This window comes from Protomyctophum bolini (assembly GCF_963924005.1).
Source record: "Protomyctophum bolini genome assembly, chromosome: 3".
Lineage (NCBI taxonomy): Eukaryota > Metazoa > Chordata > Actinopteri > Myctophiformes > Myctophidae > Protomyctophum > Protomyctophum bolini.
In genome coordinates, this window is record NC_137864.1 from 45,104,299 (window position 1) to 45,121,556 (window position 17,258).

The window sequence follows — 17,258 nt, forward strand, 5'->3', positions numbered from 1 at the left end:
TTGAACATAATTTTAAGTTTTCACCGATAATTGTCGCCTACACACCGCAAAATAGGTATGCCATGATGAAATTGGCTGAAATGACAAAGTGGTGCTGTTGAGCTTCACACTGTGCACAGGTGCGTGATGGGAAGCATGTGTTTTTCAGCACAAGTGTTGCTGTTGAGCATCATAATGAGTACAGTACAGTACACTAGTACAGTGTACAGTACAGTACTCGTACAATACAGTACTAGTACGCATACATACTTGTTACAGTGCACTAGTACAGTACAAGTAGTACAGTACGTATAGTGCAGGAGCAGGAGCTCTCTCTCTAGGATGGTGTAATAGTGTTAATGAAATACTAAGGACATCAGCTCCTTCTTTCACCTACGGATCAATTGCAACCTCCTACAGTTTTTACTTGTGCTCGGCACATCAATAATCTAAAGGCCCTATCAACGACTGTCTCTGCTCTGACAACGACAACACACCGTCATTGAAAACTCTGCATGGCACTGGGATCACAATGCAGGCAGAGCAGAGCAGAGCAGGGCTGCTGTGCTGTTCTAGTCTGGTTTTCGGAGCAACGTTACAGGCTAGCTAGCCTGCAGACATATTTGGGTCATGTCTTCTCTCGCAGAGCTCTCCTGAGCCTGGGCTTCAGCAGACCGACTTTTCTCAAGCACGTCATGAAGAGGCCGCAGTTCAGCATCATAGAGGTACAGGAGGCATACGGAAAGAAGGCCAGAGAGAGAGAGAGAGAGAGAGTGAGAGAGAGAGACAGGAATAGAAGAGTTTGCTCAACTAAAAAGGATAGTAAAGTTGGTACCAAATAGATGGCCCAGGTGGGGAAAAAGTGTTGAATGGACGGTCTAATATAGCCATTCTTAGAGCTCCCCGGGGCTTAAAAACAACAACAACACTTTTATCCTCACATCCTTTATAAAAATAAACATTTACATTCAGATCTGCCAAATGAGACATAATATTAAAATAAGTATACTAACTGTCATTCTTGTTCCGTCCAGAAAGGCAGAATGTGCCCAAACACACTATGGTGATGTCAAAGTAATTCTGGCTCTGCTCCGTTAACTCATTTAACGCTATGGCATCACAGTTATAGCCAAAATCCTTTTGAATGAGATGACATGAAGCAAAACGTGTAAAAAAATTCAAAATGCTTTGGTCAATCAACTTGGTGTATTTTTATATTTTCATTTCAGTTATTGTTGCATATTCTGTATATACTATACTGTGTATAATAGAGAAACTTTGAACAAAAATAAATGCACTCATACAGAGGAGAAGCTATTTGAACAATACGTTTTTCTTTTTATGTATTTTTATTTCTTTCTTTACCAAAGAAGCCAACTTAGTTGACAGTTTGACACATGCATTCATTTTAAGACAGGATGACAATGACACAAGATACCAAAGCAGAGGAATCACATAATGTGACAATATCAACATGACTCAATAAAATAAAATAAAATAAGAATTCTCATCCTCTTGTGCACGCAAACCATTTCCAATCACGACGATGAAGATCATCGCAAGCTTGTAGAATGTAGATATAGCTACTTTCGACAACAATTCGGAAAATGTTGTTCGTTAAGTGGTTAAGTATCTGTTGGTCTTAGAGATAATGTGAAGTCAGTGCTAGCCACTAACACAATTGACCATACTCACATGCCGGCCATTTTGTTCGTATAGGTCATACTTGGGGTCGGGGCAGTGGTTCTCAACCAGTGGTCCGGGGACCACCAGTGGTCCTCGAGTGGGTTCCAGGTGGTCTCCAGCTAAATGATAGAGTTGGTAACCAACTCAACTTATAGTTCTTTAACTCTTAAGAGCGTAACATTAAACCAAATGGACCCTTATAGGGTGTAAAAACGTGTACGTCACCAAGAGGGGGGCGGCGTCTGAAAAGCTAGCGGCGCCATACTTGTGGGCTTTAAACTCTAGCCCACATTACTCAGAATAGAGTGACGGTGGTTTGTTTTTGTAAATATTGTGCTCGTTCTTGGCGACAACATAGTGAACCAACAACAGGATGGACAGAAAGAACGTCGGGCCCAAATACCTAACAAGGACAAGGAAAATGTCGTGAACAAACACGGCTGTGCTTAGATACTTTGAACGTTATGTCTCTGCGCCCGTGCGCCGTACAGCCGCGATCCAAGCCATTCTACGTCTTTTTGTAAACTCGTCAATCTGGGTTCCTTGATGCTGTCTCCATGCTGCAAGTATTGCGGCCGCTACCACGTGACACATATGTTGACGCCCCCTCAACGAGATTTTGGTACGCTCTATAGGTCCATTTGGTTTCATTTTATGCTCTCAAGAGTTCAATTATTGTTAAACATCTGCAATACTTAATTTACAAGAAGCTTACACAACTAAAGAATGGAGAAGAATTGTTCCTTTGATGTGTGCCTGTTATCTCTCCTATGGTATCAATATAGCATGGAATTGTGGACAAAATCTTATCCAACGATAACATATTTTAGGTCTTGGGTCTGAGGCTAAATCTCATCAAATGGTGGTCCGTGGCTCAAATGGAAAATAAATAATGGGCTTTGATATGAAAAGGGTTGGGGGTTGACTTACATGATGCAACTATAACCAATACAAGAGATAAATACAATTAAATCTAAACCATGTGGTAGGGCACCGTTCCCTGACCTGTGGTCTTAATTCCTGTGGTTCAGATAGTTTCGTCAAATCAGAGACAAGGCTTTTTTTTTGCATAGAAGACGTGGATATTTGTATATCTTTAAATATTTTGATGAACTGAAAATGGAGGACCCTTGTCCTGTCCATGTAAACAAGCCTTAGTGCTTTTTGAGTGGTGCAACCACTCCTATAGACAGCTATGTGTGTGGCTGTGTCCCTGGCTGGCTGGCTGTTTCCGAGCACAAAAATAGCGTTTGTTCACCACCGAGTGTCACTGTTGCACAGCCTAACACACAGACACACACAGAGGCCAGGGAGGAGAGCTTGTACAGTCCAGTACAGTACGTACAGCACAAGTACAGTACAGCACAGCACCACTCACTTCAGACGTGTCAGATTTTCTGGTTTTATCCTCTTAGCAGATTTTGTATTGAGCTGTACTTTCCTTGAACTGTACCCAATATGAAAACTGTTAATACAAATTTAAATCAATCAACCTTTTACGATTCAAAGGTAACATTCATTGTCATTGAATGCAGCATAAACGTTTCTTCTTTTTGGGGGGGGGGGGGGGGGTTGTGGAAAAAGTGTTTTTTTACAGAGTGTTCAAAATGGGTTTGTAAAGGAGAGACGTTCATGTTAAGAACAATCAATGGAATGTGTTTTGGATTGGATCAATGGAACCAACAGTGTACTTTAAGCCTCTATACTATAGAGGCTTAAAGTACACTGTACACCTATAGAGTCTATAGGGCAGATAGCAATGGTTCCATTGATCCAGACCCCATTCATTTAATCCCAAAGAGATTTCCATAGATTATACATTTTAAATCCTAGAATCAAGCCATCCTTTCAGATTATTATTTTTTTCTTCGCAGAAACAAATGTTTTATCACATGTCATGATTCTAAAAAGCCCGCCTTAAATGCTCCCAGAATAATTTAATAACGAGCGGACAAAAGAATAAGGTTTTGGCCTAACGGGCCTTGAATTCGTCAGGTATACAATACCTCTTGACCGTTATGAAGCCGCCACTGCTATGCCCCGTTGCAAAATGGCTTCAAAACTAAAAAACGACACAAAGTGCATTGCACCGCAATGGCAACACGAGAATCACAAAAACAGCTTTGAAACATTATTGATAATGTCATGCCCAGAATAGGGATGCCAACAATCTTATGCATTTAATAGGGATTTTAAATGTAATCTTTTATATACAGTTTATTATTATTCTGTATTTTATTTTGGCTGTTCACACACACACACACACACACACACCAGTCGGGTCCTGTGTGATCATGAATGGGAGTGGCTAAAGACAGCGGCGAGGGGCGAGGGCAGTGAGAAGAGACAGCCAGAGAGGAGACATGACAGAGCCCTACTGTATATTACTGTATATTACATTCCAAGCAGTGAAAAGAAAAGAAAGAGGACAGTTCAGTCAGGTGTTGCTGAGGTCAAGACCATCCTCAGAAAACAGGGCTCCGCGTCGCATGGCCCCACATGGGTGGTCTGCACGACAGAAGAAAAACAAACAAAATACAAATTTCATATAATTTCTGTTGGGCAGAAACCTTTTTGCCCTACTTTATTGCACAAGAGTGTCGTGAAAAAAGTAGACAATCTAAAAGCTCAAAATGTGTGTTGCATCGAGATGTGTTGTCGCGGCTTTGTAGATTTCGTTCCGCTATTGTGTAAATATTTTGAAAGTGAATGTCCATCTGTGGGGTTTTATAAACATTTAACCAATGACAATTTTTAACTATGGTGGCTCCATTGGAACACGGGTCCTTTTTCCCCCAATTTTCCTGAAAAGTAACGCAAAGATATACCGGGTCATTTTGTTGGCGTCAGGTGGAACCTTAGGAAAGCTCCAGACAGTTCAGATATGAACCCTTATGAACTTCAGGTCTTTTTAAAGTTCAATGTCTGTCTGTCATATTTTGCCCGATGAAGACCTGCGAGCCAAATGCGAACGAAAAGAAAAGGTCTAGGTACCGAGGCTAGTGTGCGGATGTTTCAATGTCTGTCTGGCACCACCAAAAATGGCACCTGCTTTTCTACCCAATGCTATTTCATACTATGCTTTCTACAGGTGCCATTGTTGTCTCCACCAGGCAAATTGTTAAACAGTATCTCTATAGACATGTGTTCAATATTGTCCGATATTTCATATTCCATCCTAATTGGCTAACATTGGCAAAGTTTGCATGATTGGCACGTTTGAACAAAAAGCCTCAAATCATAAACGCAGCGTTCAATTTACGTGAACTATTTCACAGACGTTCCTACTAGGCTGACGAATATATCCCACCCTTTTCACATTGGCATGTTATAGCGCCACCAATAGGTGGATATTTGCAAAACACATTTTTGGAACATTGATTTGACAAAAATCAAATCATTGGAAATGTGTTCCAATGTTTAGTCACAAGCTCTTGTTAACACCTTTTATTGATTGCTAATTTACAAAAACGACAGGCAAACTTTCAATCTGGCATCCGTGGCAGGTCATATAGGGACAATTGTTGTAATGTGTGACACTTTTATATAGGGCATTGAAAAAGTTAAAATAAGGAGATAGAAAATTTCTTCCTGACAGTGACAATTTGTAGGAGTTTACCATTACACAAGTAAGAAAATAAGGAGGAGGAAATAAAAACACATTAAAAATGGTGACTGCTCTAGTTTCCTCCATCCACAGATGAAACGTTGTTCTTCTCTTTGAAAGAAAAGTGAGTGCCGTGTGGTGACAGAAAGCAAGGTATGTGTGAGAAAATAAAGTAGCGGTTGCAGTTTCTAAGATCAGAACATGTTGGTGAGCTGTTAAAAAACAGTGTAGGCAGGAAGGAATGAAGAGGAGAGATAGGACCGACACAAATATTACTCTACTCATTCAGAGGAAAGTGCACACAGCTCATGTTTAAGTCATGCTAAGCAAACCTAGGGAACACCAATTCTCCCTCTAAAATATGCAGTGACAGAACCGAGCGAGCAAGCGAGACCCTGTCCGACATCTCCCTTAACCCATTCTGGGCGGGCACCCATTTTGGTGTAAGCACTATGTTATGCTTTAGCTATTGAAAAATAGCAGATCTACAAGCTCATAGCGCGCCACCGAGTGGCGCGCTACGAGCTTGTAGGTCTGCTATTTTTGAAAAATCGAAGAGCGACTGACATTTTTTTAATCTGATCTCAGGTCAGAATGGGTTCATCAGACCAGTTGTGTGTCCAGTGGAAACCTCGTATGAATCTGATCTCAGGTCAGAATGGGTTAACCACTTAAACCCAACGTACGCCCAATTTCATTCCCCCTCTAGACAAATCTCTTCGGCAAAGAAAATAGCGGAACTAAATCTGCTTTTGTCGAAAGTTCACCTATTATGACATGCCCAGAATAGGGACACCAGGGCTCATGTGGTTAACCCATTCTGACCTGAGATCAGATTCATACCAGGTTTCCACGGGACACACACTGGTCTGATGAACCCATTCTGACCTGAGATCAGATTCTAAAAATGTCAGTCGTTCTTCGAATTTTTCAAAAATAGCAGACCTACAAGCTCGTATCGCGCCACTCGGTGGCGCGATATGAGCTTGTAGATCTGCTATTTTTCAATAGCTAAAGCATAACATGATGCTAACACCAAAATGGGTGCCCGGTCAGAATGGGTTAAATCCAAACATCTCCCACTTCTCCTCTACTGCGCACATTTACAGAAGTGCTGCTGGCTGTGCACTCTTTAAAAAATGAAACACAACTCTCAATATACTCCCGATCCTTATTGACCTCCCATCTCTCTTGCTATATGACCCTCGGCCTCTATCAAGACAAAGTGGCCTTATATGTAAGGCGGCGTCAATTTACCCAGGATGCATTTGGGATTGCAGTTACACGACTCTCGCGTGCAATCTGACGAAGGCCCAAATAATTGCAATTAACGATATAATAAATAAAATGAATACAAATGAAAATTCGGTTTGCCTTTTTAGGCTTCGTAATCAAACATTGCAGCCGGAGAATTATGACAAATAACATAAATATGCAAAGAAATTACTGACATATTTAATAATTGTAATACTAAATAATAATAATAATAACAACAGCCCATCTTCGAACGCGTTGTTAGCTTGTAGACCTGCCATTTTTTGGGCTCTAGGCTTACATTGTAAGAATGGCATTCAGAAAATGTTAATGAAAAGGTGTGTGTGTGTGTGTGTGTGTGTGTGTGTGTGTGTGTGTGTGTGTGTGTGTGTGTGTGTGTGTGTGTGTGTGTGAGAGATCTGCCATTTTTGATTAGGTCATTAACCCATTCTGAACGGGAACCCATTTTTGTGTTAGCATCATAGCTTTAGCTATTGAAAAATAGCAGATCTACAAGCTCGTAGCGCGCCACTTACGAGCTTGTAGGTCTGCTATTTTTGAAAAAAATCGAAGAACGACTTGACATTTTTAGAATCTGATCTCAGGTCAGAATGGGTTCATCAGACCAGTGTGTGTCCAGTGGAAACTTCGTATGAATCTGATCTCAGGTCAGAATGGGTTAATTTCCAAAAGAACAGAGGACTGTGTGTGTTTGCGTCACCTTCCCGTCCTTCAGGGCTCTCTCTCCGAGGACACGTCGCCGTCGGCTCCACTGCTAGCGTTGGGGTCCTGTCTGGAGCGCTGGGCCACCTTCTCCCTGCTGGACTCCGAGGGGCCCTTGGAGCGCGTCTTCTCCTTCCTCTGTTGCTGCTTCTCCAGCTTGGACATCTATAAAAACACACACACACACACACACACACACAGAAAGAGACAATTAATCCATTAATCCATCAATCATAATCCATCAACTCATTCACTTTCAAATTGCGTTATCCTGGTGTGTCACACCTGGTGTCTCAACACCACGAACACGCTGAGAAGTGCCTGCAGGTATCTCTCTCTCTCTCTCTCTCTCTCTCACTCCCTCGGGCTGCATGTGCTGTCCAGAGGCAATATGCAATTACAGCTAGCCAAACTAAGCTGTAGGGATTCTGGAACCAGACAGTGGCCTTGTATCAGTGTCCGCCCTGATATCAGGAGGTCGGGGGTTCGATCCCCGGCCGGGGTCATACCCAATGCCGCCCTGCTTGGCACTCCGCATCAACAGGTTGAATTGGGGGCTGGGGGGGTCAAATCTACTAATCAAATGATTCCCCAGCGCGGCACGGCTGCAGCTCACCGCTCCTTGGCTGCGGCTCACCGCTCCTTGGCTGCGGCTCACCGCTCCAAGAGACGGGTCAAATACGGAGAACAAATTTCACTGCGGTAACGTGTGTGACAAATTGTACGACTTTGACCCTCATTTTGATCGTTGGAACTCACATTAAGAATCTGTGTAATAGATCATTTTGATTACAAAAAATAATCTTTTACGGTACTTTGGATTGAAAATATTACAGTTAGGTTGTAATCTTTACTGTGCTCGTATAAAAAACATATTCCGGTTCGCACAGCTACTGTAATGCGAATAGTAGTTATCCCCCCACTTCCCCTCAGCAGAATCTCTCTCTCTCTCTCTCTCAGCACTGCGGCGGAAAAGTGGCAAAATGTGCACGTCTACGCAGGTGTGGCGTTTCCATCACTGCTGATTGGCTGGGAGCCGATACATCTGCCACGTGTCGTGAACCCATAACGATTCTGACACAACAGTGTTCGGTGACACCGGGTGAAAATAGTCAATCTGCAAGCTCACGACACAACGCATTTTGAGCTAGTAGATTATTTCCGGTGAAGAGATTTGGTGTGCAGTGAGGGCCCAGAGGGACATGCTGTATGTACATATATTGACAACCAGGATATTGTGGGTTAGTTGGCCAAAGTGCATAGATAGCAGGGGACCCCCCCCCTGCCGCCCCCCACTGGGAGTCCCGAGCCACAGTTTGAAGACCAGTGGTAAACAATCAAATGAACAGTGAAGAGCACATCTGTGACCCAAGACCACTTCTTCAGCTCCCTGACGGGTCTCGAGAACCAGGGGACAGATGTGTTCTGTCCTCATCTGGAGCTGTCATGTGGTCACTTGAATGGAACTATTGTCATCGCTATGTAAACCACCTCTCACGCAGCCACTTTCAGTGGGCCTACTGTTATTCACTGCTGCAACACCCCATGGTTCAACAATCTCCTTCTCTCTCTCTCTCTCTCTCTCTCTCTCTCTCTCTCTCTGTCTCCGCTTCTCTCTATTAAGATACTGCAGATATGCCTTCTCAGATTGGAAAGGGCTTGCTAAACACACACACACCCACTAAAACTTTCATAGGAGCCAAGAATATATTTATGAACTACAATTCTTGAAGAAAAAGAAAAGGGGAAAAAAAGGAAACATTGCAAAAAATGTTGCATTATTCACAGCATTTTTTTTTTTTAACTATCATTTTTATCCCACGATTTTGCAACCCATTTTTTGTGTCAATTATCTAATGTAATCCTGGGCCAACCTGGATTCCTCTGCCAGCCTCAGGGGGCTTCCGTCTATGCATCCAAGCTGCTTCTTTTCCCCTGACAGGGGGGAATTTCTCCCCGTCGGACGTAGCGCGTGGAAGGAACACGTTATTCCGACCAGTTGCTTTCCCCTCCATCAGGTGCCCCGGCTGGCCAGGGGGAGGTAGTTAAGAGACCAGGATTACTGCATGTTTTTTTTGTGAGTGTACCTACTACCCTAGGCCCTAGGGCCTAGGGGACACGGGGAGAACATGCAAACTCCACACAGAAAGGCCCTTTTTGCCAACCCTGCCTCGGGTATGGGCACTGATGACGCAGAGGAGGGAACATGCTCCCAGCACCCACAGCGTCCCCAGTGGGAATCGAACCCTAGCTGTGAGGCGACAGCACTACAGACTGTGCCACCGTGCCCCCTAAAAAAAAGACAGCATTTATTTCTTAATAAAAGCCCCGACATCAACCGTGGTTCTATGTCAGCCGTTATGTCAGCGGTCGTAGCGCGCCACTCGGTGGTGCGCTATGAGCTTGTAGATCTGCTATTTTTCAATAGCTAAAGCATAACATAATTCTAACACCAAAAGGGGGACCCGCCCAAAATGGGATAAGACATGGAGAGAAAGGGAACAGTGTCTGTTGGCGATCACTTGATTATTCCGCTGCTGGCCTCAGCCAAATTTGACTGCCCGCAGTGGTTGAAGAAGTACTCACACTTCGTACTTGGGTAAATTGTACCACAATGTAGAAATACTCATTTACAAATGAAAAGTCCGGTATTCAAAATGTACTACAAAAGCATTCACATTAGTATACACTAAAGTACTGAAAGAAAAAAAAAAAAAAAGTACTCCTTTTGCAGAATGTCCCATTTCACAAGTTTCCAACTGTATGAAAAATGCTTCGAAAATAGCCTAATTTAAAAGCATCGCTTTGCATAGTAATAGTATGCACAGCACAGGGCTGAAGTACTGTAGTTAATGCATGTTTTGTAATAGACAAAATATCACCATGCATTTTTAATAATAAAAATATATATAATTAAAGTTTTTAAGTAATTAAGTAAAGAAAATTGTCTGAGATGTAGTGAAGTAGAAGTAAAAGCATTGAAAAATGGAAACACTCCAGTCGAGTGCAGTAGCCTAGCAGCCTACTTGAGTCAAATGTACTTAGGTAACTTGACATAGCACTGCTGGCCCCGTTATCCCTCATGTCCAGCCTTGGCCTTGACTCCGCAGCAAAACATCCCTAAACAGGCGAGATTAAAATTCTGAGGACAGCTTTAGCCATCCCCCCTGTGGGGTCAGCCAGCCAAGTCCCCGGAGGAGGAGAAGAGGAGCCAGCGCTATATAGCCCCGTAGCCTTAGCATCAGAATGCAGAACATTGGCCCAGTTCCACGGAAGTGACCACAGACACATTCAGGGCGACAGCGGGAATGAATAATAATAAACGAACGTCCAAAATGGGTGGAATGCAAGGCCATTGGCTTACGAGGGGTGTCTGCCCCTTAAAAGAACACAGTCTGGACTGGTTAGGGAGGCGTTTTATCTTGCCTAGGAATGAATGGTGGTGCAGGCCAGCATCGAGTCCATTTAGCTTCAACCCATTCTGAACGGGAACCCCTCTTGGTGTTTTAAGCATACGTTATACTTTAGCTATTGAAAAATATCAGATCTACAAGCTCGTAGGTTGCTTGTAGGTCTGCTATTTTTGAAAAATCGTGAAAATGTGGCGCAAATCTTTGAATATATATTCAAAGGGGGGGAGGGGGGGGGGTCCCTGGAACAATATATTTTATGATGGGGATCCACGGCCAAATACAGATAATTCTGGGGGTTCTTGACATGAAAGAAGTTGAACACCACTGACATAGAAACATAGGTTTTTCAGAAAACTGTCAGGATTTAGAAGACATTTGTAGAATCGACCATGTACGTACACACCCTACACTTAGTTGACCGGATTCCCAAGGACTCTCTATACCACTGTTTCACAAACACTGGGTTGGGACCTATTCGGGGGTCGCAGACACATTGTTATGGGTCCCCTTAGTATTAGTTTCATACATTTTGTTTTTAATTATTATTTCAAAACATTTTCAAAAATGATTTTCATCAATCATAAACAAAGATTCAGTGATTTTGTTTTCAGTAATTATATGAAATAAAAGAAAAATCTAAGAAATTCCATAAATTAGAACAAAATATTTAGGAAGTAGTGAAAATAGCCGATCTACAAGCTCACAGTGCGACACGAAGACACGTGTTTTGCGCTTGTAGATCGGTTATTTTCACTAGTTTGGGTCTCGGGTGAATATCACATTTCTGTTTTGGGTCACGGGCTAAAAACGTTTGGGAACCGCTGCTCTATACTACGGTATGTTCCCTCTTTGGCTGTACACTAAATATCTTTACCCAAAAATAGCCGATCTAAAAGCTCACAATGTGTCTCAGCATGGCAAGTTGTTGTTGAGATCGGTTATTTCTGCTAAATGATAGCTTTAGATTGGGGGTGCTAGAGTTGGAGTGGCTACGGGTGAATTAAATCCTGACAGTTTTCTGTCAGGATTTGTGCCACATTTTCACGATTTTTTTCAAAAAATATTTTTCAATAGCTAAATTATAACATAATGTTTAAAACACAAAAAGGGGTTCCCGCCCAAAATGGGTTAACAACTTTCATCCTGGTGTGTTTTGGGCATGGCATTAGTGTTGATTTCGTCGACTAAAACTAAGGGGAGAAATGTTCGTCGACCACCTTTTTTTCACGGACGAAAACTAAATGGAAACTAAATAAAAACTAAGAAATTATGACTAAAACTAAGACTAAATATACTGACAATTTCGTCAACAATAAAAACTAGACTCAAATGTTAGGAAGGACTAGTGGACAAGAGATCCAGTATAAGTCATCTTACATTTGGTTGCATGCTGAAAATAGCCGATCTACAAGCTCACAAGATCTACAAGCTCACAAGATCTACAAGCTCACAAGTGTAAAAGTGTAAAAGCAGCCATTACGACGGCATCAAGGGCTGCCAAAATTCATTTTAGTCGACTAAATCTACAGTTGATTTAGTCGACCAAAATCTTATGATATTTAGTCGAGTAAAACTAGACTAAGAATAAAACATTCCAGGTGACTAAAATGTGACTAAAACTAAATGATAACTATTCAAGAGACTATGACTAAAACAACTGCGGGGCTCACCCACTTCACGTGACCCATTTAGACCCGAGGCCCATTTGAAAGACACCTCCTAAATTCTAACCTAGGTTTTCAGAAACCTTATTATTATTTTATTCGAAAAAATATGGGGGGAAAAAACATCCTGCTGCATGTATACACTAATAATACTATACACAGAAACATCTGAAATGAAACCGATGCTTTCATAGATTCATATTGAACTTAACGATAAATCAAAGTGGCAATTTTAAGCTGATGAACAAGCAAGACTGTAGACCGAATGCTTGCAAAGGATGCTTTATATATCTGTAGTGGTGTTATATTCTCATCTCGGTATAGCTTAAAATAAAGTGCTCTACTTAGCATGGGAAACAACAACAATGATACTATCAAGACCAACCACAAGGGCTTATACCACCACCTAGTGGTTGACAATGATAGAAAGAAGACACCACAAAAAGTAGGTAAACGAATGCATATCTGGGACAGATGGATGGGCAGGATTTTCTTTTCACCCAAGTTAATACAAGTAAATTCCTAAAATAAATACATTTAAAATTAACCGCAGTCCAACTTAAAAATGTAACGCATAAATAAATGAGAATATAATAAATGTCACTTTAACCCAGTCTGGGCAGGAACCCCTTATGGTGTTTTAAGTTATGTTATACTTTAGCTATTGAAAGATACGCTACGAGCTTGTAGATCTGCTATTTCTGAATGTGCCGAAATGTTGCTTCTGGGAGGGTGCCTGGAACAACATGTTTTCAGATGGAGATCGGCGGCCGATTACATATAATTCCGGGGGTCCTTGACACGGAATAATTTGAGAACCACTGACATAGAAACATAGGTTTTTCTGAAAACTGTAGAAGCCTTTTTTCCCCCCTTTTTTAAAAATCAGCCTTAGGTCTAAATGGGTTAACTCTGGTGTCCATATTTTGGACTCGTCATTCGGGTGAAACGTTTTCTCAAACGTTTTGGAATATGTCAGCTCTACAATGTGCTACAATGCGTGTTTCCTTCAGCAGTACTGTACCCGTCAGGAGTCTGTGGGGTGAGTAGGTGACATGTTCCCTTCAACAGTACCGTACCTGTCAGGAGTCTGTGGGGTGAGTAGGTGACATGTTCCCTTCAACAGTACCGTACCTGTCAGGAGTCTGTGGGGTGAGTAGGTGACATGTTCCCTTCAACAGTACCGTACCTGTCGGGTGAGTAGGTGACATGTTCCCTTCAACAGTACCGTACCTGTCAGGAGTCTGTGGGGTGAGTAGGTGACATGTTTTCCTTCAACAGTACCGTACCTGTCAGGAGTCTGTGGGGTGAGTAGGTGACATGTTTTCCTTCAACAGTACCGTACCTGTCAGGAGTCTGTGGGGTGAGTAGGTGACATGTTTTCCTTCAGCAGTACCGTACCTGTCGGGAGTCTGTGGGGTGAGTAGGTGACGTCAACTCGATGGTAACGGGTCCGTCGTTCTGAATGTGGACCTGCATGTAGGCCCCGAACTGCCCGTCTACAAATACAAGAACAGAAGGATATAGCGTTGTTGTTGTTGCTCTCGGGCAGAAACCTTGTATCTCCAAATTCTCCAATATTTCAATTTTGTATGGTTTCTTTTTCGTAACTGATGCCCTACTTCATAATATAAAAGTGTTGCACATCAGTAGTGGAAATAGCAGCTTGTAGATTTTCACCATTTTAAAATGTTTTTTAAAATAATAATAATAATAATAAAAGGACCGGTTTGGGACATACAAGGATTTTCGATCCGACAGTTCACAGTGACGATATGTTTTTAAATATCGTATATTCATAGCCTCTAAATATGAATCAGGAGTTTGTTTTAGTTGCCGTATGACTTTGCACCTTGAAGCAAACAACGGGGACAACAGAAGGAGAAAAAATAAAAAGCACGGGGAGAAACGGAAAGGACAAGAAGTTTAAACTTAAATGTTCTCCTTTCTTTCGGTGGCACGTCCAGATTAATGACACCCTCAGCACAATGAAGCTGTGGCGGAAAGAAAAGTGCTGCATCATCATGTTTGCTCCGTGTGTGTGTGTGTGTGTGTGTGTGTGTGTGTGTGTGTTTCCTAATTCCTAATTAGGAAACCTTCTGCCTCCCTCACCGGGACGAGGTGTTCTCTGCACCTGCTCCCCAGTGGGCTGACCCAATTCACCGCCACTGCAATTGACGTACTCAAGTTCCACGGGAGGGATGAGACCATCTAGTGAGACCTTCACTGAGACGGCTGATGCAAACCTATGACGAGGAAAGGTAACCACTTGCGAGTGCGACCCCTTTGGTTTTGAGGGGCGCTAAAGCCCCTCCTATGCACAGCTTTGTGCGTTTGTGTGCATGAGCATGGAATACAGGCAAAAACGCCTAGAGCAGCGTGTCTTTTCCTGGTTTAGAAACAGCTGTTGGATGAAAATGACGCTAGTGCACGGCTGCAACTTGTAGCGTCTGCAAAAAAACGGAAACGCTTTGCCGACGCTACAAATCGCCTTTAAATATCCCTCTGGAGACAGCGTTAACGATGCTACGCCTAGAACAATGACAATTGAAAATAAACAATTACGACTTTCAAAAATAGAATTATTTTTAAGTGATTGCTCCAAGAAGCAGATTGTGGTTTCACTAAACACACGGTGGTGTCTCGCTAAGGGACCGCTGGCCAGGTAGGCGCCTCCACGCCGGAGAGAGACAGGCAGAGGGAGGTGGCGCGCCACGTCAACCTCTCGGTCGCATCATAGAGGGGCGGTACGTACCGGCTGTCATCCGATTGCTTCCCACCTGCGTCTCTCACCTACAGCCTACAAATAGTGCAGCCTCCCTCCCAGTCAAGGTCTGGTCTCTCTGGTGTGCACACGCTATCGGGCGCCTGGCGGTAAGACACACACCTCATTCCCTCACTGAATATGCCACTTGTCAAATACAATATAGTAATTGCATGTCTCTCACCCACAGGCAAACTACGACTCTAGCGAGTCATTCGGAAATTCCGAACAAGAGGAGCCCCCCCCCCCTCCCACCCTATACGTCACGTGCCTCTATCTCCCTGTCGGAAAACGAAGGGAAGTAACTGTTATACTAAATACCCACCTCACACCTACCGGGGACCTCTGGAACCTGGAAGGAGAGGAAGAACGCCTAACTTAAGTTCATCTTTCCGTTGTCAACTCACTTCTAAATAAATCAAGGCTGTTTAATACTTGGCCTATGTTTTAACTGGTTAAAATGGCCCGTTTTAACTGGTCGTTGGTAAATAAAGCCACACTGGGTGCGCTCTGTGAAGTGACCACGCTGCCCAGCAGCCCCAAAAAAATAAACTGAGCACATTCCCAGTTTCCCCACAACACAACACGCACCCTTAATGTGCTCGGGCTTGTAGGCGCTCCTCATGTTCTCCAGCAGGTGGCGGTAGAAGGGCTGGGCCAGCTCGGCGGGCATGGCCTGGTGGAAGTCAGGCTTGTTGCCCTTCAGGACGCACTGCAGCGTGAACTGGCTCACGCACAGCACCTCAAAGTCCCGCTCCATCACGCTCTTGGCCCACGCCCTGCCGCCGTCGTCCTCAAACAGCCGCAGGTTGAGGATCTTACGGACCCTGAAGGGTCAAACATAAAGGAATAGACTAAATTAAGCGTAGATTAAAAAAAGGTGCCGTTGTTATTAAGGTCAGTGGTCCTCAACCAATGGGCATTGCAATTGGGTCCCCAAATAAATAAACAAATGGCGAAAACTACTACTACCTTAGTTCCATTGATTCAAGATAGAACGCAAGATAGAGCACAATCGACCGATTGATCATTAGGTGGGTGGGCACCCACCTGATGGGTGGACCGCAAATGCTTTCAATATTTTCGAGTGGAACATGATCCAGAAAAGGTTAAGAACCGCACTGCTTTTTTTCTCTACCACTTTTGTTCTGTGGCCTGGGGCCCTTGGCCTTGGGGTGGGGGGTCCCCAGCACAGAGGTCCTGTACATTTGCTATTGAACAATTTTGGAAAATCTTGTGTTTGAAAATCTGGCACATTACAATTTCAGATGGGGGTCCAAATATACATTATCGAGAACCACATACAGATTTGTGTGGAATAACATATATATAATAATACAATATTTGATTCACTGTAAACAACGTAGGCTACATTATGCTCTCAGCTCAGGGTTGTTACTATACGTGTCTCACACAGTACATTAGACACTGACTGACTCACATGTAGTCCACATCTTTCTGGGTGTCCTCCACAGATATCCCCAGCAGCACACACAGTCCTCGCCCGATGGAGCAGATCTGCTCCTCTCCCACTGCAACAGAAGAAATGACACACACACGCGCACGCGCACGCACACACACACACACACACACACACACACACACACCCCTGTCATTCGGACAACACTGTGCAGAGATTGACCGACACAAAGACTCCCGTTGGTGTTTCCCTGGCGACACATTTCACCAGCACAGCATGCATCTCTGCTCTCTGGGTAGCTCATATTATAATATAGTTATAAGGAAAAGGAAGCATGATGCTATTTGCTAACATAGCTTAGCTACCATGCTTGGGTCAGCAACGACAATATTAATGTGTCACCCAATTGTAAGTGTCGCTGTCAGGCTACGAACGGTTGCCACAACTTCACGTGCTGTATTGGAGACGTACCTGTTACGCTCGCTTTAGTGACCCTCTGAATGATGGCTCTCATTGTTTTGGTCGTGTTGGAGGCTTGGAGCCTGGAGGAGAGAGACACGGCACGGCACAGACAGACCAGACACACACGTTCTCACGACTAGTTCTGCAGCATTGCCCCTTTAAATCTTGATGCGGTTATTTGTTGCCCTCTGCCGGCGGAATAACGGTAGCGCGTCTTCTCTGTTCCCTGTACTTCAAGTTCATGTCACTGTTGTCACATCATGTTTACAGTTTACTAGATGTTTGC

The 17,258-nt window shown here is 43.4% G+C and overlaps 1 protein-coding gene across 2 annotated transcripts; it reads right to left on the bottom strand.

Annotated features, from left to right (window-relative positions):
- Positions 1 to 1,227: 1,227 nt before the first annotated feature.
- Positions 1,228 to 17,120, bottom strand: LOC308312605 (D-aminoacyl-tRNA deacylase 1-like). 2 transcript variants are annotated; one of them, XM_080759271.1, is made up of 6 exons: positions 16,982 to 17,120; positions 16,532 to 16,622; positions 15,682 to 15,917; positions 13,728 to 13,825; positions 7,248 to 7,414; positions 1,228 to 3,727 (listed from the first exon to the last, which is right to left on the bottom strand). In XM_080759271.1, the coding sequence occupies exons 1-5, from the start codon at positions 17,022 to 17,024 to the stop codon at positions 7,259 to 7,261; spliced, it is 624 nt and encodes a 207-aa protein (XP_080615397.1). In that variant the 5' UTR covers positions 17,025 to 17,120; the 3' UTR covers positions 1,228 to 3,727; positions 7,248 to 7,258. The 2 variants fall into 2 exon arrangements, with proteins under 2 accessions (XP_080615397.1, XP_080615396.1); XM_080759270.1 differs by having other exon boundaries at positions 1,228 to 4,173.
- Positions 17,121 to 17,258: the final 138 nt, after the last annotated feature.